The following is a 25,442-nucleotide window of genomic DNA, read 5'->3' as shown; positions in this document are numbered from 1 at the left end:
AGACATCTTATCTGATAATGTTGGCAGCTAGACAGCCTCACTGGGTAACAACAGGACAGTCTGAGCAGGGAGACGTAAAACTGTGATACAAATAGATTTCAAATTCAATGCTTTGGGGCGCCTGGGTGGCTTAGTTGGTTAAGCAGCTGCCTTCGGCTCAGGTCATGATTCCAGGGTCCTGGGATCGAGCCTTGCATCAGTCTCCCTGCTCAGCAGAGAGCCTGCTTCTCTCTCTCTCCCTCTGCCTGCTGCTCTGCTTACTTGTCTCTCTCTCTGTCAAATAAACAAATAAAATCTTAAAAAAAAAAAATTCAATGCTTTAACTTAAATCATGTCAATGTACACGCATTTACCAATCTTGTGACATAGGGCAAGGCTACTTAAAAAAAAAAAATCCTAGATTTCAAAAAACCTTTTTAGTTCTATGTTCCAGCTTTAACAACAGTTTAGCAATTTGCCTTAATCAGATTTCCCAAAGCATCCCATTTGTTTTCTAAAGAAACAACTCACTTTTTGAACTCCTATCTTAGCAGGGATGTAAGTGATATAATTTTAATAAGAAGAAAACCTATGAAAACAAGTGTAAGACTCTTGTGAAGACAGAGTTTACCTGGCAGGAGCAGACATGGAGCTAGGGAAGGGGAATCCTAGAGTATTATCTCTATCTCCTCGTGGCAAGCAGAGGATGCCTAGGGTGCCACCAGTGCCTTTAAGAGAGGGACCTGAGAGCGTTACTGAATTCAGGAGGTCGAGTTCACAGAATCGGCCATCCCTTCGTAGAAATATTAGGCTTATTGCAACGTTTTCTGTTTGAGTTGTTCCATCAAGACCAAGGAGCATGGCTCTACTCCCTCGGGAAAAGAAGCACGCGCTCCCCTGGGATAAGGATATGAACCCCCCTGACTGATGGGCGTTCCTGTTGCCAAGTATCAGAAAAAGAGGTGGGACTTGGGGAAGGAACTGGAGCTCAAAGGCAGAGAGAGAAAGCACTTAATCATAGGCTATGGAAGCAGAACTCAAAACGCAGGCCTCCTAGGGCAGGGGATTCACCTTTCTCTCCTGATCCCTCTTCCTGGGCCAAGCAGTACACATGTGTGTGATGTCCTCCCCTGCAGGAGGACAGGGCAACTTCAGTCACAGGGAAACAGGCAGAAAACTAAGAGTCACCTCCAGGCTAACTGCAAGTAAACTGTTCGGTAGGGCCCACTATCCAGTTGCCTCTTCCTGAGTGTCCATTTTCATGGTGTGGCTCCCACACTCTGCCTTGCACTGTTTGGGCCAGAGCGGAAACTCCCGTGGCTGGCTCCAAGGCAGGAGAGGTACGTCTGGGCGACCTCATGGACTCCAGGAGACTGCAGTGCTGCAACCATTCTTGCCCTCGTGGGGTTTCCACCTCCACTCCCGGCCAACTGGTGCAGTCTCACTTTACCGGCAGAACACACAGGGCTGCCTTAAAGCCTCTAGCTGGTATCTCACTAAAGACGTCTTACAGCTGATGGGCGGGGGCAGATAAATGGAACTCAAACCAGAAAGAGTAAAGGACCACCATTTTCCACCTGCTAGCACGCAAACCTTTCCATGGGATCGAATGAAGACTCCTGACAGTTCTAAGGATTAAGTGAGTCCCTCTGTGGGTAAGAAGACATTGAGGCTAGGGAGATGAAGTTAACTTCCCTAAGTCCCATCTGGAGCTGAGATCTGAACCTGCCTCTAATTTGAAAGCCGGGGCTCTCTGCCTACATCACATTGTCTCTGCGTGTCTCCGATAGTGAGAGTCTATGAAACAAGATGGGGATGTTTGCTCCATTAAACCATAAATATCAGTAAACAATGTGGAAAACCACGAGGCCTCCCTAGAAACAATAACCAATCAATCTGCAATCAGTTATTTAAATAATTACCAGAGATGTCAGTTAATGGAGCCTGTGTGATAATGGAGCCTAGACAGGGTTCTGTATAGTAATTTCTATGCCATTCAGTGTTTGTATTGTCTCTACTCCCCTACTCCAGAAATTTGGAAAGCTTTATTTCCTAGAAAGTACTGCATAGAGAATAAAGCCCATAAAGAGAGGGTAAAAACAGGAATGACTAGCATGATCAGATAGCTTTGCTGGTTTATAATCACTCTAGAAATCACACTGGGAGAAAACACGGTCTCAGCTCCACATCCAGTTCACGGAGACAAAGGCTAGCTAAACACGAGCTTATTCTACTATGCCTGCACTCGGAACATAAGGCTAACTGGAATGCCTACTTTAATTTAGGTAATTAGAGTATCAGTCCCTGAAAGAAAATTTGCTAAATTCAACTGCAATTAATGGACTTGAAATGGCAAGTTCGCTTTAACCCAAAGAACATGAATATTTTATGTCTTCTGTACTCTACTATAATGATAATAGTTCTACTGTATATATAATGCTACCTTAGCCCACACCATAATTTGTGTGAGATTAAGACACTACTACAAAATGGAAAATATACTTCATTCTCCATGGGAATATACGTGAAGGCAAATATCTGCAATCAATGCCCAAGTTTCTTCCTTTTCTAGAACTCCTGACTTCCCTTTGGTAGAATAATTGGATTCGGAATTACTTGAAGGCATCTCTGGAGTTCTCCTGATCCCCAAACAGTAAGTTACAAGTCGCTTTTCAAAACCCTCAAACTTAAATGGACACAGAATGTTGAAACATCGTTTCAGCTTTTATTTCTCAAGTCCTCCAGGGCTACTGTCCTTTCTTCCTGGGGTTCCCACACACCTGGGTCAAATGGGAATCAAGTCCAGGCAGCAGAGAGATCCGAGGCCATGTAAACTATGGCTAATAGACTCCCTGCAGAATGAATGAGGCTAGAGGAAAGCATCCCTTTGTCCTCTTTGATAGGAAAAGGGCAGGCAAGGTGCCAAGTTTTAGACTTTACCTCCCTCGTGACTCAATTCATGAGGAATCGCTAGGATTTGGTTTTAACAAGGCATTTTGGTGAAGGGCTATTTACAAGACCCTGCAGTGTCTGGCCTCTGCCTCTTGCTTGGCCTTATGTCAGAACACCCTCTCCTCATTGGCCTGATCTGGTCACACTGGTCACCTTTCACGGAGTTTGCTGTCTCCGCACAAGCTGTGCCTCCCTGCCCTGCGCAGAGGGGCTGAATCGGACATGTCACTCACGTTTCTTCCTCAGAGGGGCTTACTCTGCTCCTGTGTCTAAATGAGGACCCCTGTGTATAACTTTCTGTGGAGCCCAAAAGAGCACTTTTTTCTTCAGGGCACTTCTCACAATTTGTGATTTTCCTTACACCTGGGTCTTCCTCTCCTCTTAAGACTGGGAGCTTCAAGGAGACAAGAACTCTGTTTCATTGACCTGGCAGGCCTGGCACAGAGTAGAGTAGATGCTCTGCTTATTGAACAAACATTGTAGGGCAGCTTCCAGACCTGGATGACAAAGGATGACAGCAGGAGGCCCCAGTCCCCACTTTTGCATGGAAGCAGGTGCCACTCTGGCCCAATAATAGGAAGTACCCCAGGACCTTGAGAAAGCAGCACCACTGTTGCGGGCACCGGGTGGCTCACACTGGCTGGTGACACCAGTGAGGATTCTTCAGTCTCTTGGGCAGGGAACTAGGGGACACCAGTGAGCTGCCACACGGTTACCAGCATTGAGAAAGTGATTTAAGGACCCCTGGGACACAGCCCTTTGGGGACTCCCAGTAAGTAATTTCTGCTCTTGCTGGTTAACAACTATTTAGTCTGAAGACATCTGAAGTGCATGGATATTTCAGATTATGCCAAGAAGCCTGACCTCTTCTATTTAATTATTGCTAATTAACCATAGAAAGCACTGCTCAGGGGCACCTGGGTGGCTCAGTGGGTTAAGCCGCTGCCTTCGGCTCAGGTCATGATCTCAGGGTCCTGGGATCAAGTCCCGCATCGCGCTCTCTGCTCAGCAGGGAGCCTGCTTCCCCCTCTCTCTCTGCCTGCCTCTCTGCCTACTTGTGATCTCTCTCTCTCTCTCTCTGTCAAAATAAATAAATAAAATCTTAAAAAAAAAAAAAAAAGAAAGCACTGCTCAGATTTAAATTATAAAGTTCTGTGTTTTGGACATTTTAAAAAATCCATCTTAAAAAAATATTGAAAATGTCTTACTCATTCCTTACCTCATAACAATTTTCATGAGCACTAAGTAAAAAAGCCATTTTTTTTTTTTAAAGAGATCCTTGGAGCTCCATGTCAGGGGCTGAGAAGCCCATTCATGTTTCCCGAATATAGTGCTGTCCAAATCATGTCCTCCAATCTGTATTCTACTTTTCTATTAGCTGTTAAATTTCCAGTGCATGCCATTCTCAACTCACCACTCAGTCCCACGGACAACTCAAAATGAGTTCTCAACTCAAAAATGAGAAGCAAAAGAGTAAGAGAAATATGCAAGGAATTAGTAGCTCCTACGGAAGGAAAGCAAGATTAGCACCTAAGCCATTTGGAAGGCTTCTCCTGTCCTTCTGACCTTGCATTTCGCAGGCAGATGAAAAAGTGAAGAGAACTGGCAGAATTCTGACCCCAGATGCATTAATCCAGCGAAGAGGGTCATGAACATATTGAGTTTCTAAAGACCCAGCTAACAATCACCAACGGACAAGAAGTCTCAAAATCTGTTACAAATTAGACCTCCTGGGGGTCTATTACTGAAAAGATACTTTGAATGGGATGTTCTCATCTCAAGTAACAAACCTCTTAAGGCTGACCAAGTTCCCAATGGGTGAAGATGAAGGCACTTTGCTATTAAAAAGTGAGGCCAAAAAAAGAACCTTACTCCCAGTCTCACGGGCAGCTCCTTCTTCGTGGTCTGCCACAGTGTGCCTGGGCAGTAGGGGGATGGAGCCAGGCTGGGAAGTTTTCCCCCGAACCACAGATTCTTCCTGGATGGTTCTATGTCTCACCAGACATGAAATCCTCCAGGAACAGCTGCATTTATGGAATGCTTGCCACAGCTTACACAGTACAGTGGCTACTTCTGATGAACATGAGCTCCAGAACAGAATCGGGCACAAATATTAATGGGAAAAGTGTGAATGTGCCAAGTCAAAGTCTCTCCTGATCTTGAAATGAATCTGGGGTGAAAACATTCTTATATACCTTTTGGATACTCAGTTTAAGGAGTGCAAGAAGAAATCTATGTTTTTTGGGGTTTGGCAAGACAGTCTGCTTTGTTTTAAAAAAAATGGTAAGCACATGCAAGCTACAGGATCAAATTTAAGATTATAATTAGACAGGAAGCTGAAAATAGTGATGACAAACCCACATTGCGTCAAAAACGTTGACCTAATTTTCTTTCTTGGCTTTAAAATTTTTTTTTGATTGGGTGAACGAGGAGTTCTATTTTCTGTAAGAAATTAGGAGGCGGTACTTCCCCTTCATCTCAATGAGTAGAGTGAAAAGAATAGCAAGGATTTGATTTGGGGTTAGGAGATTTGCCTGTCAATCTATTAACAAGCACAGTTGAACACGTACATGTATCTACAATACTATACTATTGATGGTATGGTTAAAATTCACATGGGCCCAGAGATTTCTGAAGTGGGCACACACACACACACAGTCACTCACTCACTACACCTAAAGACAGATCAATCTACTATCTACTAATAGGGCAGAATGTTAGGAAAAGAACTATTTAATTTAAATCCAACACACCTGGTAGTCACACACGCACACAAAAAAATGGTAATATTAGAAAGCCTCAGTTTCCTGCCCAAGAATAAACCTACTTTACTTTCACCAGAAAGATATTCTCACTCTAAGTAGGGACTGGTTATTTGGGAGTTTAATGTAATTCTACAGTTAGAAAGTTTGGCTAGATTGAATGTAAACCTCAGGCATATCAGATTCTAGAGTTAAAACACAGATTAAGATGAATTAAAGCAGGACAGCTTAAAGGAATTGAAAAAAGCCAGACTGCTAATTTAGTGAATATCTAAGACTAATCCACTTGCAAGCTCTTGTTTCATCTAAGTGAAATTAAGTACAGATCTTAACTGGAATCTACCTGTATCAGTGGTTTTAAAAAGGAACCACAATTCCTAACCAAATAAAAAGTGACAAAGTTAATTAGAAAATTAGGGCTTACTGTGTGGTTTACTGCTGCACTAATTCATAATCATGTAACACAGAAACTGAGAAAACCTTTGAGGAAATTACAGGTGTTATTCTATGCTTTTCTAGAAGTCCTGGAAATAACATCTGCCTGTATTTTGAAAGGGTTATTTTTGTTTTTAAGATTTTTATTTATTTCAGAGAGGAGAGAGACAGAGAATGCAAGCATGTTGGGGTTACAGAGGGAGAAGCAGACTCCCCACTGAGCAGAGAGCCAGATGTAGGGCTCAATCCCAGGATCATGACTTCAGGGAGCCCAAGGCAGGCGCTCACCCCACTGAGCCACCCAGGTGCCCTTGAAAGCTCATTTTAAATTGCCTCCTCGATCCTAAATCAGAATGTCTTTATAAGCAGTTAAGTCAGCCAATCACTTTCCTTATCTATCTCTGGCTGGCCAATGACTTTCCATTAGAATTTGTAGATCAGTAAACAGAGGGGGTGGGTGGGGCTGACACCAAATCTCCTCATAAGTGTGGGCAGCTTATTTTAGTTTCTTTTGTTTAATTCCCTGATTTTGGGGGGGGGTGCAGGAGGAGTATGGTCATCAGACTATAAAAATTATGCTGTTAAAGTAAGAATTATATCTTACTTCAGTCTGTCTTTCTATTGCAAATACTTAAAAATATATTAACTTAGGTCTGTGACTAAAGTAATGTCAAAAGTGTGTGTGTATGCGTTCTACAAATTTATACAGACCTGTTTCCAGCCCTTTCCAAAGAACTCGATTTCTGAGTATTTTAATTCAGCTAGAACTGGTTGTCATTCATCTGAATGCATCATACTTTTCTATGAGATAGTCCAGTTTAACACTCATAAGTATTTTTAAATAATTTCTGTATACTAATTTTTCATGTTAAAAGAACTGATCCTGTGTTGGGAATGGTACCCTCAATGAAGACTTTTTAAAAGAAAAAAGAGATACTTGGGAAACCAGGAGCAATGAGCTACAATCAAATTTGTAATGTGGCATATTCCTGAAAATGGTAACGCTGTGCCGTATTAAACAGCTCATCTATTTCTGGAAAATACATATAAGGAAAGCAATCAGCATAGTTCTCCCAAGCCCCTTCCAGTCCTTAATTCCCTAGACTATTAAACTTAACATACAGACAACTTTTAATCAGGAATCACTCAACTGTATTTATTGACATCATTCAACTAACCCCAAGCCTGTCTAAAACCCAGAAAGGGCATAAGGAGTTTTCTTCCTTTTTTTTATTATCTGTCACCACTTGAAAATCATAGGCCAGTTGTATAATAGAGACAATATTTTTTAATGGAAGTTTTTCTTTACTGAATTTCAACATCAGTAAACATCACAGCATAGCCACTGAACTGAATATAAGAGAATATGTTCACGCTTTCCCAGGACTTTCATTGTAAAAGCATACTGCTGCTCAAGAAATCCCAGCTCACTCACAACAGCCTGTACTGTCCCTGGCCATAGCTGGGGGAACGAAGCACTTCATACATCAACTGCATGCTCGCGACCGAGCAAAGTTTCTGTTGCTTGCACACTTTGGAGCCGGAAGATACCTTGCTGTTATCCAGAAGCACAAAAGCTGAAGGCCACCATGAGGTCTATCGCTTCCTGACCTTCAGTCATTTTAATAAAAACTGTACTGACTCATGGTGGTAAAGATTTATACCAGCGAAGTATCGCCACACATCTATACCATTTATACACACTCAGTTTTAAAAAGTTAACTGGCACAGTTTTAAAACAGACTCTTAAAAAGGAGAAAAGATTCAAATAAGGCAGAAAAGCAACAGAGGTCAGTGAGATTGGAAAAGATACAGACGATGCAATAAGCCAGAACAGTCTCCAAAGGTTACTGCAGGCAGAAACCAAAGAGGTGGCCAGGAGAGTCTACTGGGTATAGGAATTACCTGGGATGCATGTTAGAAATGCAAATTTCTACACTCATAAGCCCAAGATTCCAGATTCCGTGGCTCTAGACTGGAACCCAGAAATGTGCATTTTTAACAAGCACCTAAGATAAATGCGTTAGGGACATCTCAGGGTGCAGGCTTTGAGACAAACACTGAGGCTTCAACAAGTACAAGAAGAAAAAAGGCCTTCTAGGCCAACCATATTTCTTTCCCAAGACTCAAAAGTCACGGGAGAAGTCAATTCTTAGGAAAAGGAAAAAGGTGAAGGGAGCAGAGAGACAGGAAAGCATTAATTATGGTGAATCGCTCTTCGGTTTTGAGAAGGTACAACAATATTTGTATTGTTCCAATTAGCCATCCAGGGGCTATGCCAGCATGAAGTTTGCCAAATGGAATTAACTGTATTCATTGATCCATAGGCATCTTTACTTAGTGCCTACATGTGCCAAGAAGGGCAGAGCTTCGATAAAATAGAAGACTCACCCTGCCCTAAAGGCACTCTCAACCTCTAGACAAAGAGAAGGCAGGCACTGGAAAGAAGACGGTGAAGGCCACAGGTCCCTAAACGTGGTACAGTACAGGTCTCTGGTGTTTGCCACACAGAAAAGCTGTCTTCCCGGATCTGTTAAGAAGAGGCAAGCAGCAGAGCCTTCATGGAGATGACATTTATGGTACCTCTTGAAGGGCAGACAGGTTGTGAACAGGATTCTCATCTGCAGGAAAAGAGCACTCCAGGGCCATCAACAGTCTGCCCAACAGTCCGCTGAGAGAGCTCTGAGAATCTATATAGCTAATATCAGCTTCCAGTGCGGTAATAATGAGTCAGGCTGGTCAAACTCCACCACAGGAAATTGTATAAATGATTGCAGAAACACAGCTCCCTTCTCAGGAAAAAGAAATTCCAACAGCTGGTTCTAACCTCCACTTAAAGGGAAAAAAATATATATATATATAAAAAAATTAAAAATTAAAAAAATATAAAATATATATATGTGTGTGTATATATATGTGTAGTATACACACACATAGATAGATAGATAGATATAGATATAGATATAGATATATATCCTAAAAACCAGGAAATGGTGGTATCAAAACCCAGCAAAAACAGTCAGCAGGCATTTTTCCAGAAGGCAGCTGCCCAGCATTCACGCACTGTGGAACCTGAGCCCCCAAAGGGGGCCTTTGCAGGAGCTGCTGAGCATGATGGACAATTGGCTAGCTTCAGACACCCACTGATGTTCCTTCTACTGCTGAGGTTATAATGCTCGTTCAAAGGAGACTCAAAAATATGTCTCGGGTTGCCTGGGTGACTCAGTCGGTTAAGTGTCTGCCTTCAGCTCAGGTGATGATCCCGGGGTCTTGGAATCGAGCCCCACATCAGGCTCCCTGCCCAACAGGGAGTGTTTTTCTCCCTCTCCCTCTGTGCCTGCTTGTGCTCTCTCTTTCTCATTTACTCTCTCTTAAATAAATCTTTAAAAAAAAAGATCTTGTATCACAAGTCCTGAACAAAATTCAGAATTTTTATTGTCTTTTGTACAGGAGTTGGAGTTTTGTTTATCACTTTTCCCCCTGTGCTGCTATTGCAGAGGAAACTTCTGATCGGCTGTTTTTTAACTAGAAGGAAACAAGTTGCTCTGCTTGCCTCACGGTAACGGTGATCCTTGGGATCCCTCCTTGAAACAGGTGAAATGAGGACTCAGATCTGGTCGATCTTCATTTAGCAGCCATCCCAGGCAAGCAACACACCCAAATTTATAAACGCAGATCACCAACCTCTGCATCTTACCAAGTTAATTTGTTTTTTAAACCAACACCCCCCCAGGAAGCCCTGCCAGTCCTATTTGTTTCCACTGACTCAAGGCCTAAAAATGTCTTCTGCTTCTTGCCTGAAGGTAGAGCTGTATTTAAGCTCAACTGAAGTGTGTTTATGATTTCAGCCTACACACAGTGCATTTAATCTCTGCACCGCTGTGCTTTTGCACAAAAGCAATCCCTCCATGTCACTGCACCGTTCCTTCTGCAATCCAAACCATGGTTTGTAAAGGTTCCCACACTAAAGGCAGATCGCCCTGAAGCAAGGGGCTAAGGATTTGTTGTTAACTCATGTTCGCTACATTACAGTAAAATCCTAACATTTACTGCTCTGTAACATATACTATTGCTTCTTTCAGATTTTTTTTTTAATGTTGCTATAAACATTTACTCTAATTCAAGAGAAAATTCTAAAGGGGAAGAAAAGATTTTTAATCTCTTTAAATGTTAACCCCTTTTTATTACAGAAGATGGAAAAACACATGAAGAAAGCATTCAGATCTCTGGAGGCCGACACTCTAAGCTGAACCAGACTGGTTTTCTTTTTTTTTTTTTTTGGGTGCAGTTGTCAAGTTGAACATATTTCATATTTATAAAATGCTACCTGAATTCTGTACTCCCCAAAATAAGATCCTTAAGATACTAGGAACCTATGCTCATAAAACCCTTTGTTCCTGAAGTAAATGTTATGAGATACCTGTGTGTTTAAGAATGACATTTGTTGATCTCTAACAAGTGTTTCTAGAGCACCAGCTGCGTGAAGTACAAAGTTTGGGAGGGTGGGAGCAGAGCACTTAACAAAACAGATAAAAATCCTGCCCTTTAAGAAACTTAGGCTCCAGGGGAAAATCCTATGTAGTTAACTAAATAAATGAAACAGACAGCCTATTACACCCAGAGAGACTTGGTAAAATGATTAAATGAGGAAGGGGGGTGGAGGGGGGTGGATGGGTTGCAATTTTAAGTAGGCTGGTCAGGGAAGGCCCCTTTGAGAGGCAGTATTTAAGCCTTAGGAGGTAGGCAGGTGTACTTAGGGAAGGAGAGATCTGGAAGAAGGAAAAGCAAGGACAAATGCCACTATGGCTGGGGTGGAATGAGCAACAGGAGAGCAGAAGTGAGGGATGAAATCCAAGAAGTGACAAGGGACAGATCATGCAGGAGACTGTAAGCCCCTGAGATGCGGGATGGAAAAGCCATTTGAGAGCTTTTATCTAAAGTATTAATGTGATCTGGCTTCTTAAAGAGTTGAGATAGAAGTCACATATCATAAAATCCACCCTTCTAAAGCGCACAATTCAGTGATTTATAGTATAGTCACAAGGTTGTGCAACCATTATCACTTCTAATTCCAGAGCAACTTCATCACCCAGTAAAGAAACCGCATACCCATTGGCGGTCACTCCCCTTCAGCCCCTGGTGATCACTCATCTACTTTTGGACTCTATAGCTTTGCATATTCCAGACATTTCATTTAAATGGAATCACATTACATGGGCCTTTTGTATCCGGTTTACTTTGTACCCGTACAGGCTGAATGGAGGCAAAGACAGAAGTAGGAAGACCAGCAGGGAGATGAATGCAGTAATTCACGTGAGAGGTTCATAAGAGAGGCTTGAAATGGGATGGGAAGCAGGCTGGGAATAATGGCCAGATCTTGGGAACATTTGGGTAGACTGACCATCAGGTAGGAGAGAAAGAAGAATCAAGGACAAGGCAGGTTTTTGGCTGGAGCACTCAAATAGAGTTGGCATCAATCCAGGGAGCAGGGCCAGGGGGAGCAGGAGGAAACATGAGGGGCTGGATTCTGATGTTAAGTAAACCTGGGACGCTACCGGCCTTCCATGGGGAGATGCCACGGAGGGAGCTGGACAGGAGTCTGGAATTCAAAGGAGAGGTATGAGCTGGAGATACACATTTGGGAATTAGAAAACGAAAATATTAATACCATGAAACGAGAGGAGATCACCAAAGGAGTGAGGGATTACTACAGAAAAGAGAGACACGCAACCTGAGTCCTTGGGTTAATATTAGTTAACATGAGTCTCATGTTAATATGTACAGGTCAGTGGGATGGGGAGCAACCAGTGAAAAAGCCTGAGAAGGAAACAACCAATAAGGTAGGAGAACCAAGAATGGAATCCTAAAAACCAAACAGAAAAAGTTCTCATGGAGGAAGGCATAGTCAACTCTGCCCAGCACTGTGGATGTGCCTTGTAGCGGGAGGAACAATGGAGTCACTGGGGGGTTGAGGTACTGGACGGTGGCCTGCCCTCACTCACAGATGAGGGATCTTCCCTCTACTCCTCAGGCTCACTCTGCTCCAGCTGCGCCCACCTCTGCTCCAACTCAGGGCTCATCCCCTTCTGGGTGGGCGCCTTCCCCAGGCAGGGCTTTGCAAAGGCACAGGGTGAGAGGAGGGGGCAGGTCAAAGACCTGACTGCAGTGGGTTCAGGAGACAGAGGGAGGAAAGGGATTACAGTCAGGGGCAATTCTTGAAGAGTTTAGCTGTAAGGGGGTGGAGACAGAGCTGTCTCGGGGGTGGGGCAAAGAGAGAACTTCCTGTAAGAAATAAAAATGTAAAGAGGGAAGCAGCCTGGTGGTGGGTGTTAAGGAGGGCAGTATTGCATGGAGCACTGGGCTTGGTGCATAAACAATGAATTTTGGAACACTGAAAAAAAAAAAATAAAATAAAATGTAAAAAAAAAAAAAAAAAGAGGGAAGCAGAGGATAAAGGAGAAGGCAGAGAACTGCTGGATAGGTTCGAGGGAGACAGAATTACACACTTTACCTAACAGTCTGCAATTAAAATATAAACCACCTACTGATAAATGAAAAACAAGTAAGGATATGCTATCCCCCCTCAACAACCCCCACCAGGAAACCAAAAAACCATCAATTAAAAGGATCTGGGTCTACTTTTCCAGGCTGAAGATACCGAATTGATTGTACAGGGAGGGTTGGGGTTAGGCTCTGGGCTTGGGAGTCATAAAAGCCAAGTTCAAAGATCATGACAAGCTACAACATCCCAGAAACTTCTTTTGACCTCCCCTTTACACCCATTAAATATGGATTAAAAACAACCTGTCCTTTTACCTTATGGAATTGATGCAATAATCAAGTGAAATTCGCAAAGACTTTAACTCTTAGGTGTCCTATCGCTGTAGGGCCTTTTTAATGCTATCAGAGGAGGAGGAATTGTATCCTTGGTCTAATTCTCACACCCTAGGTGGGGAACTCCAAGGTGGAGAACAAAGGCAAAATCAAAACTTTTTGGCAGAATAAGTATGACAAAGCAGAAGCTTTCCGATACTGTATTTAAAGCACAGTAAGTTGTACAGGAATTATGCCCTAATTTCCACCTTTAAAAAAACTCAACCTCCAAAAAATCCTTCAGTTTAGATTCAGCTGAGCCGGGGGGGGGGGTGTGTGTGTGCGGTGGGTAACACTGATTTGACTGAAGGCATGAAGCAAGCCCATGCTTACAAAAACTTGTGACCCAGTATCTTTCCATGAATCTCTCTTACTCTTCATGTTCCCTACCACCTGCCAGGATCAACTCAGTTCAAAAGACTATTTCATCCTTAACTTCTTGCCCAATAATGGACATTAATTAGCAGGTGTTTATAAGAAAGTTCTTATCTTTATTTATTTTTAATTCAGGCAGCTTCATGTATGGACGATAGTTCTTGTCAGGGAAAACACACCTTATAAGGGATCTTGATCAAACCACTAACTTTCCTCCTGATTTTGTCAGGTCAAGTAAAACATGAAGGTAGAGGCTCACTTTATCTAATGAGAAAAGTATCTACATATATCAAGGAACTGTTCACAGAAAGAATTCTAAGATGGAATTTACTGTAGACACCAAAGCTGAGCTGCCCTCATTGTTCAGGCTCCCCCTCATGTTCAAACTAAACATTTTGGTAGCCATTCAGCTGCCCATGAGATCTCGCAAGATTCTAAAGGAACGTGTGAGAGATGGAATACACAAGGAAATAAACACGCACCTGTATATATGTGTATGTCACATTTCTTTCAAAATATGTCTCTATCTCTTTATATATGCACCACTTGGCAGAGGAGTTAGAGCTTCCCTGGGGAATCAATATGTATACCATATACAATTAAAAGGAAAAGAGCTCAATTATTTCTAATTATAAAGGTATCTTCACATTTATGACATATCGTTTGTCAATAACACAAGATAACACGTATGTATCAATAACACAAGAGATACAGATTCTTTCTCAGAATCCTGATCTCCCACTAAAACCTCAGTTACTCCCTCAAGTAATTCACTTTATAATGACCTATATTATAGAATTTATAGGAACAGATTACTCTGACTCTGATGGGTCAGCATATCCACCTCAAGCTTCCTCAGTCACAGTCTTCAGCATTATTGGGGAAAAGACTTATTTTGAGCAAGTGATTTTCTTTTTAAGTTAAAACATGTCATTTAAGGGGCCCAAGTCATTTTTAAATTATTAGCTATTTTTATTAACATATAATGTATTATTTACCCCAGAGATACAGGTCTGTGAACCACCAGGCTTACACACTTCACAGCACTCACCATAGCACATACTCTCCCCAATGTCCATAACCCAACCACCCTCTCCCTACCCCACTCTCCCCGGCAACCCTCAGTTTGTTTTGTGAGATTAAGAGTCTCTTATGCTTTGTCTCCCTCCCAATCCCATCTTGTTTCATTTTTTCCTTCCCTATATCCCAAACCCCCCAACCTGCCTCTCAAATTCCTCATGTCAGGGAAATCATATGATAATTGTCTTTTTCTGATTGACTTATGTCGCTCAGCATTAATACCCTCTAGTTCTATCCACATTGTTGCAAATGGTAAGATTTCATTTTTTTTAAGTGAGTTTTTTTTTTTAAGATTTTATTTATTTATTTGACAGAGATCACAAGTAGGCAGAGAAGCAGGCAGAGAGAGGAAGGGAAGCAGACTCCCTGCTGAGCAGAGAGCCCGATGCGGGGCTCGATCCCAGGACCCTGGGATCATGACCTGAGCCGAAGGCAGAGGCTTTAAACCACTGTGCCACCCAGGCGCCCCAAGATTTCATTTTTTGATGGCTGCGTAGTATTCCATTGTGTGTGTGTGTGTGTGTGTGTGTGTGTGTGTGTATAGATATAGATATAGATATATATACACACCACATCTTCTTTATCCATTCATCTGTTGATGTTGATGGACCTCTAGGTTATTTCCATAGTTTGGTTACTGTGGACATTGCTGCTATAAACACTTGGGTGCACGTGGGGCCCAAGTCATTTTAAGCATCAGTTTTAATTTGATTATTTTTAAAGGACATTTTATCATCATATATACTATCCTAATTACCTTGATAATTGCAAATAATATAATTAGTTAATGTCACAGTTAACATTAATAACATATTAACTAATTTTAATTACTTAGGGCCATCAATGTGAATACCCAGTGATGGGCTCCGTTATAAAATCTTCACAAATTTAGGATTATCTGAGGAGCATGGACCGTCTCATGCTCATGCTAGGTGGAACCAGGCTACACTTTTTCTTAGATGACAGCATCTGCCTCTTACAGCTTCTCTGCTTCCTGTGCCCTTTGGGGAGTCCATCGGTCATGTCCTGCTCCTGACAGTGAGTCCTGTGTGTTCTCAAAGCAGTAGAACTGGAGCCCGTGCCCAAAGTAAAGCTCCACTGCCCCAACCCAGTGGCATGGCCCCGGACAACACACGGAATCCCTTTAGGAATCTGTGTCCCTGTCCGTACAGTGAAAGAACTGGCCTGAATGATCTTTAAGTCCCATCCAATCTTAAGACTTTTGTGATGAATCTTGTTAATGGTTGGGAAAATTGATACCTATGTCCATTGGAACTATGCCCAACAAAATTCTGACATAGAACCTTAGACGTTCCTGCACTTAGAGGTTCCGTGCACTTGGTGCATGGAAATTTACAGTCTCATATTTTTGCTATATGTGGACTTTTGGGTCTTCTATTCTCTTTGTTATATTTCTAATGAGTGAGGTTCATATGAAATGGGACAGAATTACATTAAGAGCTTTTTAAAAAAGAAGATTAAATATGACTCATACATGCTTCCCCCACATAAAAGAATTCAAGAAGTTTTCAAAAAACGGAGTAAATTATTCCTTTATGAATACTTCCATTTCTAAATGCATTTCCATTTGATAGATCAACAAAATGACACTGTATACTAAAAAATGATTTACCTATAACTACATCATGACCATCAACCAAGCCAGCGGAGAAGAGCTCCTGAGATACGCCATCTGCCGTATCTGTTCAAATGTGAAATGAATATGTATTAGTAACCATAAAATAAAAATCAACAACCCAGGACAATGTAAAAGATATTTTTCATTTATGAAAATCACCCATGTGTGTTTTAATTCAATAATTCAGATTCTATCAGAAGGGAAAATCAGAAGCAATATAAAATATATTTGGCCATATACAATTTGCATCCTGGTATTTATTCAACAGCGATTAAATGAAATTATGATTTCATTTTCAGAGAAACATTTGCCCTTTGGCTACCACCTGACTTAATCCTCAAACGTACCTCTGTAAGTTAGCTCATAATGGCCCCCAATGACACTGCTTTTCTTTCTTGCCAAGGTTAATTCCAGCCATCATCAATCCTTCGCGATCATTAGTAGCTACTGAGTCAGAATTTATGGCAAAGGTTGAACAGGCAGCACTTGACACAACCTTATATTTGGTACAAACAGCCTTTGAGCTTGTTGGACTATTAAGATGAGCTATTTGAATTTATGCTATTAAGAAACTCCTTTAACATGACATTGATCATTTGATAGCAACAGATTCATTCTCTTAGAAAATGTGGTTGTATAAAAGAATGTAGTTTCTCAATGATAAGTGACAGGAGTTAGAAATCTCATAAAGATGGGACTGAACAGACTGTAGCAAGTGAATATAACCAAAATCACTTAATTGAAAGGTTATGAATGAACATGGTAATATGAGAGAAGTCTGTTCGAAGACTTTGTAAAGAGAAACTGGTAAATGGCAGTGTGCTCAAAAGAGCCATTACGAACCCCTGTGTTTTTACAAGGGAGAGGACATGGTCCCCATGGCCTTCTGACGTTATCACAAATGTCCAGAACTGTAGCTGGGTAAGAAAAGACTGGCTCAGCAGCTGCTAATAACCTAAAAGAAGGTTTGACCTTGAGTGTGTCCCAAAGTCAGGGAGCACCTCCATGTATCGCTGTTGAACGAAACAAGCATCTAAACGGAGTGGCAGTTTGCTCTGCCTAAGGCTGCCCTCGGAAAGTGTGTGTGCACGTGCATAAGCGCTCACGTGAGCATGTCACGGATGGTAAAGTTATCTTTCACATTGGTGGGTTCTCACGTGTTTAGCCCAGTGTCTGACACAATAATTACTCCATTAGTGGCAGCCATGATGATGACCCTCAGCCAAAGACCATCTGAAATGTACCTTCTGCTCTAACGCGCTCTCTTTCTCCCTTTCGTACACGGCCCAGTCTCCAGGATCTCCAGTAAAACACTTTCAGAGCCACTGTCTACTCGATGCATGTCTAAAGACATTGTGGCAGTCCATCATTTTACTCGTTCCCTTTTGTCATGAGTGACATGGAATAACATGAAGGAAATGGAAAAGAAAAAAGGAATCTTCCTCAAGTATGAGATTCCATAGAAGGTGGGCTTATGTCGGGGTTCTTCTTACTATTAGAAATACAAAAAAACAACTTATAAAATTCTCTCAGGGATAAAATGGTTCCGTAGTGTGGTATTTAGGGTGAGAGGCTCTATTCTGCATGTGATGTAGCTTCACAACGTCGACTGGAACATGCTGGGCTCATAATCTCATCCTCCTGGATGCTGCCAGAAACTCCTCCATAAAAAGCATGTTAAATTAAGGTGCCTACCTAGTAGGAGCAGGGCACACAGTAGGCAGTGATGGCATTTCTCTGGACTGATCATCTATCAAAACCTCTGGATTTGTTATTACCACCACTAAAGTATAAGTAAGATCCTACATCTGAGTAAGGAGCTATGCTCACGGAATGTAGTTGAAAATGGAATAATCAAGCAAATCCACATTGTGGGCTATCACTAAAACAGTACCAAGGCAAAGGACACTCCCAGCAATTAAAGTTTGTAGCATCTCCTCTTGTTCTCAGGACCCCGGAATCCCAGATGAGTTGCTTTCGAATAGCACAAGGGTCAAGGGTCATGCTGGCCATTTTTGACCCCAAAGGGAAAGTCCACGTTTGTGGGCCATTAACCAAGTAATTTGTATGCATGTAAGTAATATATCAGTAATAGTTCATAACAGAGACTGGGAGGGAATCGGTAACATTTTTCTTTAAGCTGCTTAACGTTCCTAATGTGTAAACAGGATTAAATCAACATAAATAATCCTATAGGCTCTGGTCTACAGAATATACAGCAACATAATAAATGCAGACGGCTCGCTCTCAAGTGAAGACAGAGAATATTTGCTCTGTCTGTGTTATACACCCTATGACGTATGACACATTTATGGGTGCGTACAGCACAGACACAATATGCAGGCATGAACAGTGCAGACTGCATCTGAAATGCAGACAGCATCGGCAGTCCCAGAGGGACAGTGATATATCCATGCTGTTTTTGTTACTAATGGCCTGTGCCCACCGCCCAGGGAAGGCCAGCTATCATCAGGAAGCCAGTGTTACAGTGCTTTCTGGGAAACAAAAGCAGACTCAACCCACAATGTCAAACGAGGTTGCCAAAGCCAGCACAAAGGGCCAGATGATGCTGAGAGGGCCATCTTCTCCCCACAAATCCTCAACTTGGAAATTCATTTCTTTGTGATCTCTTGAAATTCAAATTCATTTTTACTGCCACTGTCAAATTTAGATAATTAGATGGGGGGGGGGGGCCTTGAGAAAAGCATCTGTTCTTTTACGCACCCTATTTGAAACAGTTATTATGTAATTACTAGATTTTTATCACACTATTGGCTGGTCAATATTCTCATATCATGACAAAATACAGAGCTTTTGGAATAATAGCAGTTGGTGCTGTATGATTTCATAGACTGACTTTAAACTGCCCAGGATGGATGTTCCCAGAAAGGAAGATCAATTAGCAAATTTATCGGGGCCTTATTTGCGTATATTTTGTAACAAGTATTTCATATGTTACTTTAATTCAAATAAACTGGGAATCATTAAATCTTCATGCTGACAGGGGATTAGACAACAGGGCCCGCAAGTCTCCGCCTACATTTGGCCCAGGAACTTGTTCTGTCTGGCTAGCAGTGTTGTTGTTGTTGTTTTTAAACTGAACGTGAACAGACAGGCCTGTCTGGTTTCCTGAAATCCCCACCGTTTGCTGTGACTCCTGTACATGTCTGAGTTTACGTCCTCTTGCATTTCTAACAACGTAATGTTAGATTTTCAAAACTTTAGCAAATACGACTTATTTAATCGAATCAAAACTTACATGGAGCTCAAATACACAAATAATTTTGGAGTGTTATTAGCTTAATGTATATTAATATATTCAAACATATGAGCCTCATGCATTGTGTTTTAAAAGATTTTCAATATAGACAGTGAGGCTGCTTTCATGTCCTTAAAAATCTGAAGCGAGAGGTCCGGGAGAACAGTAAGTCTCAGCATTATAGCATCTGATTTTCACCTCTTTGGGTTATTCTGGTTATAAAGCAAAGAGTGGAAACAGCAATTTTTGCTTAACTAAGAATCTCATGGTCTCCAAAGGCTGTTCATATGTGTTACTTATCCATTAATTAACCAAAATGACTTGAGTTTCTCTTGCATAGCAGGCACTTAGTCAAGCGTAAAGATACAAGAAATGAGACAAGGTCTGCGAGCCCCTGGCATCCAGGAGCTGAGAGGGCAAGCAGCCTGCCCTGGAAGGTGCTCGAATGGCAACGTTCCTACCGAGCTCTGTGGATGAGAGGAGAGGGGAGAAGTAGCGCACTTTTTGTGTGACATCTGACTTGCGGCTCACTTCTCACTAGGACTGCTCTGTGCTGCTCGGTATTCACAGGGTCCTCGAGGCCCTACGTCACTGTGCCGGTATTCTTCACAATTGAGCTCACGTATTCCATCTGTACGTGCATGTAAAGCATGCAGCATGTCCCAGGAATTCATGCAGTCAGCAGCGGTCGGTCCAGTTTGGATTCTCCCCCATTACTGCAGACCCTCCCGCGCTCCCTCCCGTCTTCGTTTTTAGAGAGAGCGGTTTTGAATAGCAAATGATCGTCGCACGCTTGTAATCAATTTCTTCGATGCTCTTTGCAGCAATAAAATTATAATTTCAATTAAAACTTACCTCTTCCTGGAGTAAACTCAAACCGTATGTCATTAAGTTCCTTTCTGGAGTTTCTGAAACACATAACACATAGCACATTAAAATCCAGTGAAGGACAGTTTAATCAAACTAAATGTATTCCAATTTTTACAAGATGCTACTAACATGTAGACAGCATTTACAGTTTTGGGTTACCTCCGAGTACTTCCTCAAAAACAAGAGATAGTTATGACAATAATAAAGGGGAGATATTTAACTGATTGAATTTACCTTATATAAACATGTTTACTTCACAAAATTCCAAAAATAAAATGTTCTTTCATAAAATCTACACTTAATCAGTAACCTTAAATATAATTCCATAGTTAAAAATTTCAGATTTCAGTCTAGGATGAACATTATTTGAGACATTTTTCATATCTTTCCTGAAAATAGTATTTCAACAGCTATTTTTCAAAGTGAAACAAATAGGAAAGATAGTCTCAGTGGTAAAGCTTATGACAACACTGTGCATTAAATCATGCATCAAAATGCCCACAAGAGGATATGTATTTTGTTATTAAAAATTTTGATTCCAGAGTCCTGGGGATCGAGTCCCGCTTCCGGCTCTCTGCTCGGCAGGGAGCCTGCTTCCTCCTCTCTCTCTGCCTACTTGTGATCTCTGTCTGTCAAATAAATAAATAAAATCTTTTAAAAAAAGGCAGTGGGCACCTGGGGGGCTCAGTGGGCTAAAGCCTCTGCCTTCGGCTCAGGTCATGATCCCAGGGTCCTGGGATTGAGCCCTGCATTGAGCTCCTTGCTCAGTGGGAGCCTGCTTCTCCCTCACCCTCTGCCTGCTGCTCCCCCTGCTTGTGTTCTGTCAAAAAAATAAATAAATAAAATCTTTAAAATTTTTTTTATCTACATAGAGGGGAACCCCTGAATGTTGTGAAATTATCCAATGAATAAACTTTTTAAAAGTAATATAAAATGCTTACATAAAGCCCTGTACTATATACATACATATGTATATTCAATCCAAAAACTGACACTAGGGAAATATGGCCCAAGTAAATACCTAAGATATAAGTTTTATTTCAAGAAATGATATAGGGCAGTGAGCTATAATTAGAATGGTTTTAAATTCCCATAAGAACACTAAAATATTATGAGTAACTCTCAACAGATGTTACAATTAAAGGTAATAAAAGTACCGTAAGAAATTTCAGTAGGAAACAGGAAATACTAATTTCTACGAACACTCAACTATTTGGTCAGCTGCCAAAGATCCAAGAGAGACAGAGATGGCCTGAATGCCCATCACAAACAGCCTCCTTCTGGTGCCAGGAGAGTATGATCAAATCCTGTTTAGTTCTCCAGTTTGGGACTCTAGAACTCTGGGTACTATCTCCAGGTCTCTATGTACAGCGCCCACATCATGATGCCACCAGTCTCTGGGCCTTTCTTGGTCTCCAGCCCAAGTTTGGTTCTTCAGGTCTTATGACATCCTACCACACTAAATGCAGGAGGCCCAGAAAAATGACAAAAGCAAGGTACTGACTTAGAGAAAGCCCTTCTCCCATGCCTAGAGAAGCTGGCCAAAGTCTGCACTTTTCCACAACAGATAAGTAAGGGTTAGGAATCCAAGGGATGCCCAAGTTCAGGCCATAGTCATATAAGAGCCTTAAACCACTGTGCATCTTTTCCCAGGTGACCTGACCTTGACTGTAACTATTCTTCTCAGAGTTAGAATAGGATGGAGGAGGGGGGTGATAATAGCAGCTGAAGCTGGCTTCTTTTAACATCTTCTTTTCAGGACCAAGGACCGAAAATTATGGACTCTTAGGCTAAAAAAGTAGACACAGGACCATCATATGAAATTGCAGACAACACAAGACGGTTCAGAGATCATCTTGGACACCAGACCAAGTGACCCCGCCTGGGAGATGGGGCAGGCCATGAACAATCAGTGCCTACCATTGTAGGGCTGTTTGCCTGTGGCCCTGTTTATCTACCAATGTCACCACACATTCACATAGTGCTTTCATATACATCAGCAGTTCTCAAACTTTTTTTTTTTTTCTTTTTGTAAACCTCTACAACGTCTGGCTTAAGATAGATGGGTTCTTATTCTTGCTTCTATATTCAATCTGCTGCAATAACACATATCATGTTGCCAGTCGCTGGAAAATTCCACTCTAACTGTTGAAATAATGAGAGTAAAAAAGGCACACAATTTCTTAATGTTATTATAAAATTAGTTTGACCTCATGGGCTCCCTGGAAACAACTCAAGGACCCCCCCACCCCAGGATCATAGGACCACACCTTGAGAAACACTGATACCAAATCTCATGAATCAAATCTCATTTGATTCCAGCAATCTTTGAGATATGCAAAGTAGGTACTATTTGTTTTCCATTTTTTTAGATGAGCGCATTCAATGGTCTTTCCAAGTTGACAGATCGAGTGGCAGACTGAGGACCAACAATTCTACACTGGAAATACCTAATGCAAATACAAAAAAGCGCAATTCTTTTCACTTTTGAGAAAAACAATATTCCTCAAGATTTTTCACATTACCATAAAAAGATCAGCAAGTGTTCTTTTATTTAATAGTCTTGGTTTTATGTGCTATATATCAACAAAGGTTGAATTAGAACTAAAACAGTCCAGTGAGAGAAAAAAAAAAGATCATTAAGAAAGCAACTATTTATAGTGTATTTAATAATGAAATGACAGGAGGAGGAAAAAATGAAAAAGAATTTGATTTGATGCTAATTTAAGTCATTGTTCCTTCCCCCTCTCTCTCTTTTGGTCAGTCTTGTCTAAGTAAGTTTGTCCTACTAAGGCTATCAGAAGAGAAGTATAAGAACTGTATCCAGAATATCATCACACACATCCTGATTTTTTCCAAAATTAATACCACAGAAGCAATATCCAAGACCCATAATCTCTACATCAACTATGGCTCGAGTTATGGAGGTTGCCTAATTGAGTCATTCTTTTATGACTCTGAACCTAAAATACTTGCCTTTGAAAAGATCACAGTGATTGATTGTGAGTAGTAGACTTGTCTCATCAGGTTGAAATATAGTTGGAAAAATGCCTAATTGGATCTAACTACTGAAGGTCATCCTTTTATAAAGAATTAATCTTTTCAGACTCATACTTAACACCTTTAATTGAAAGTACATTTACTTTAATTGATATGGCACAGGATATTCTTGATTTCAAAGAAGCTGAAAATAGGTATGATTTAAGGCCAGAAAATGTCTGTGCAACTTTATAGAGGAAATGTTTAACACTCGAGAGTAACAGCTTTAAGACCCAGGCTACCTTTGATAACTCTTATCAAAAACCTTGTTAATCTTGGGGTGTCTGGGGGGCTCAGCTGGTTGAATGTCTGGCTCTTGATTTCGGCTCAGGTCACGATCTCAGGGTCCTGGGACCAAGCCCCAACTTGGGCTCTGTATCCAGTGCGGCGTCTGCTTGGTGTTCTCTCTCTCTCTCTCCCTCCACACCATCTGCCCTCTCGCTCCCACTTACACTCTCTTTCTAAAACAAAGAAATAAAATCCTTAAAAAAAAACAAACACCCCTTTAACCTCAAAATAACAATAAAAAATCACTCCGACAAAAACCATATTCCTAAATTTGGCAGGCGAGAATTCTACCACTGAACCACCAATGCAAAAAGCCATATTCCTAAATTTGGTAAGCACAAACCCTTATTTCTCATTGTAGATATATATTACCTCACAATGGCAAATGTCTACAGGGCTGAGGCAGAACATTTATTTTTAAAAATAGGTAATACCATCACGTGGTTTAAAACCCAAAAGATACATTAGGGTAGTCTATAAAACTAAGCCTCCTACTCTTGTTATTCAACTACCTGGTCCCCCCTCAATGACATAGGTTTTTTGTATATCCTTCCCAAAATGTTTCACGCATATGTCAGCAAATATACACACACAAGTCCTTCTAGCCTGTTTAATACCTAACATACTATATCCATTGTTCTGGATCTTTTCTTTTAATAATATACCTTGGAATTTCTCCCTATTGGTTCATAGAGAGCTCCTCATTCTTATATCATAGCTACATAGTATTCCGTTGTCTGTGATATCCTTTTCTGAACCAGTTCCCATTCTATGAATAGACTGCTTCTGGTCTTTCACTATTACAAACACCGCTCAATGAATAACTTTGTTCTTATGTCAATTTGTAAATACAAGAGTACAAAACTAAATTTCTAGAAGCAAGTTGCTTGGTCAAAGGATAAATGCATTTGCAATTTTATAGATACTGTCAAATTCCCCTTCATTTAAGTTGTACCAATTTATATTCTCACAAGCAATTTGTAGGCACCACTGCAGGAACTTTCAATGAATAAAGCAGGAAGTACAGTAAAAAAACAAGGAGGTGTGTTCTGCCGGCTAGAGAGCTTCTTTCCCATTTAAAGAGGGCAAACACTGCTCAGCGCCAGCTGGTTAAGCCAGGCAGGAATCTGGGCTCAATCATGTTTAAAAAATATATACATACATATGTATGTATGTATATATGCGAGATATATATAAATGTCTAGGTTATATGTAAAATACATACACTAGATATTATTTAAAAATGTAAATATGTATGTATTTACTATGTCCATTCAACGTGACAAATCCAGAGATGCAGAATGTCACGTTTAAAGTTTTCCTCCGTGCTCATTCAATCCATATGCAAGGGACACAGTGAACCCTCCAGGGAGGCGGCTGGCTCGCAGGGTAGGGATGACAGCCACATGCGCGAGCGGGTAATGCCAGCTCAGGACTACCTGCATTCCTTAGTTTCACGCTCCTGTCTTTTAGCCCATGCCAAAAAAAACTTATGGGGGCACACCCCCCTCCTAAGAACCAGATGTGATCAACATGCTCACAAGCCCAGAGACCACCGGTTGTTAGAGGGCATTGGCAACTCTAAGCCCCATTGGCACTGCGCACCCTCCACCCTAGGGATGCTCTACAGTGAGGCTGGATGCCAACCATTTCCCAGTCTGAGGCTAAAGGCTGCAGTGCCAGTAACACCCACAGGTACCGTGTTTTCTAGCCTCCAGACGCAACCCCTCACTCCTAAGCAGCAGACAGCCCCTGTTTTCCCTTATTTGAACCTAAGACTTCAGGTCAGGATGAAGCTGCTGGTATCCAAGGAAGTCCAGAGGGACTCCCACTCCTATCCTCCTGGAACGTTTCCCCTTCTTGGGAGCAGGATGGAGACTTTCAAACAGCC

General features: G+C 41.4%; 1 protein-coding gene across 2 annotated transcripts in view; it reads right to left on the bottom strand.

Moving 5' to 3' along the window:
- Positions 1-25,442, bottom strand: part of STK39 (serine/threonine kinase 39) — a 305,730-nt gene that overhangs the window by 44,552 nt on the left and 235,736 nt on the right. For both annotated transcript variants that reach the window (XM_059167118.1, XM_059167117.1), the window contains 2 exons: positions 20,210-20,262; positions 16,090-16,158 (listed from right to left, as the gene is read on the bottom strand). In XM_059167118.1, the coding sequence (XP_059023101.1) occupies positions 16,090-16,158; positions 20,210-20,262 (122 nt within the window). The remainder of the gene's footprint in view (positions 1-16,089; positions 16,159-20,209; positions 20,263-25,442) is intronic.

The sequence above is a fragment of the Mustela lutreola genome, chromosome 3, assembly GCF_030435805.1.
Source record: "Mustela lutreola isolate mMusLut2 chromosome 3, mMusLut2.pri, whole genome shotgun sequence".
Lineage (NCBI taxonomy): Eukaryota > Metazoa > Chordata > Mammalia > Carnivora > Mustelidae > Mustela > Mustela lutreola.
This window is presented reverse-complemented; position numbering and strand designations above follow the sequence as displayed.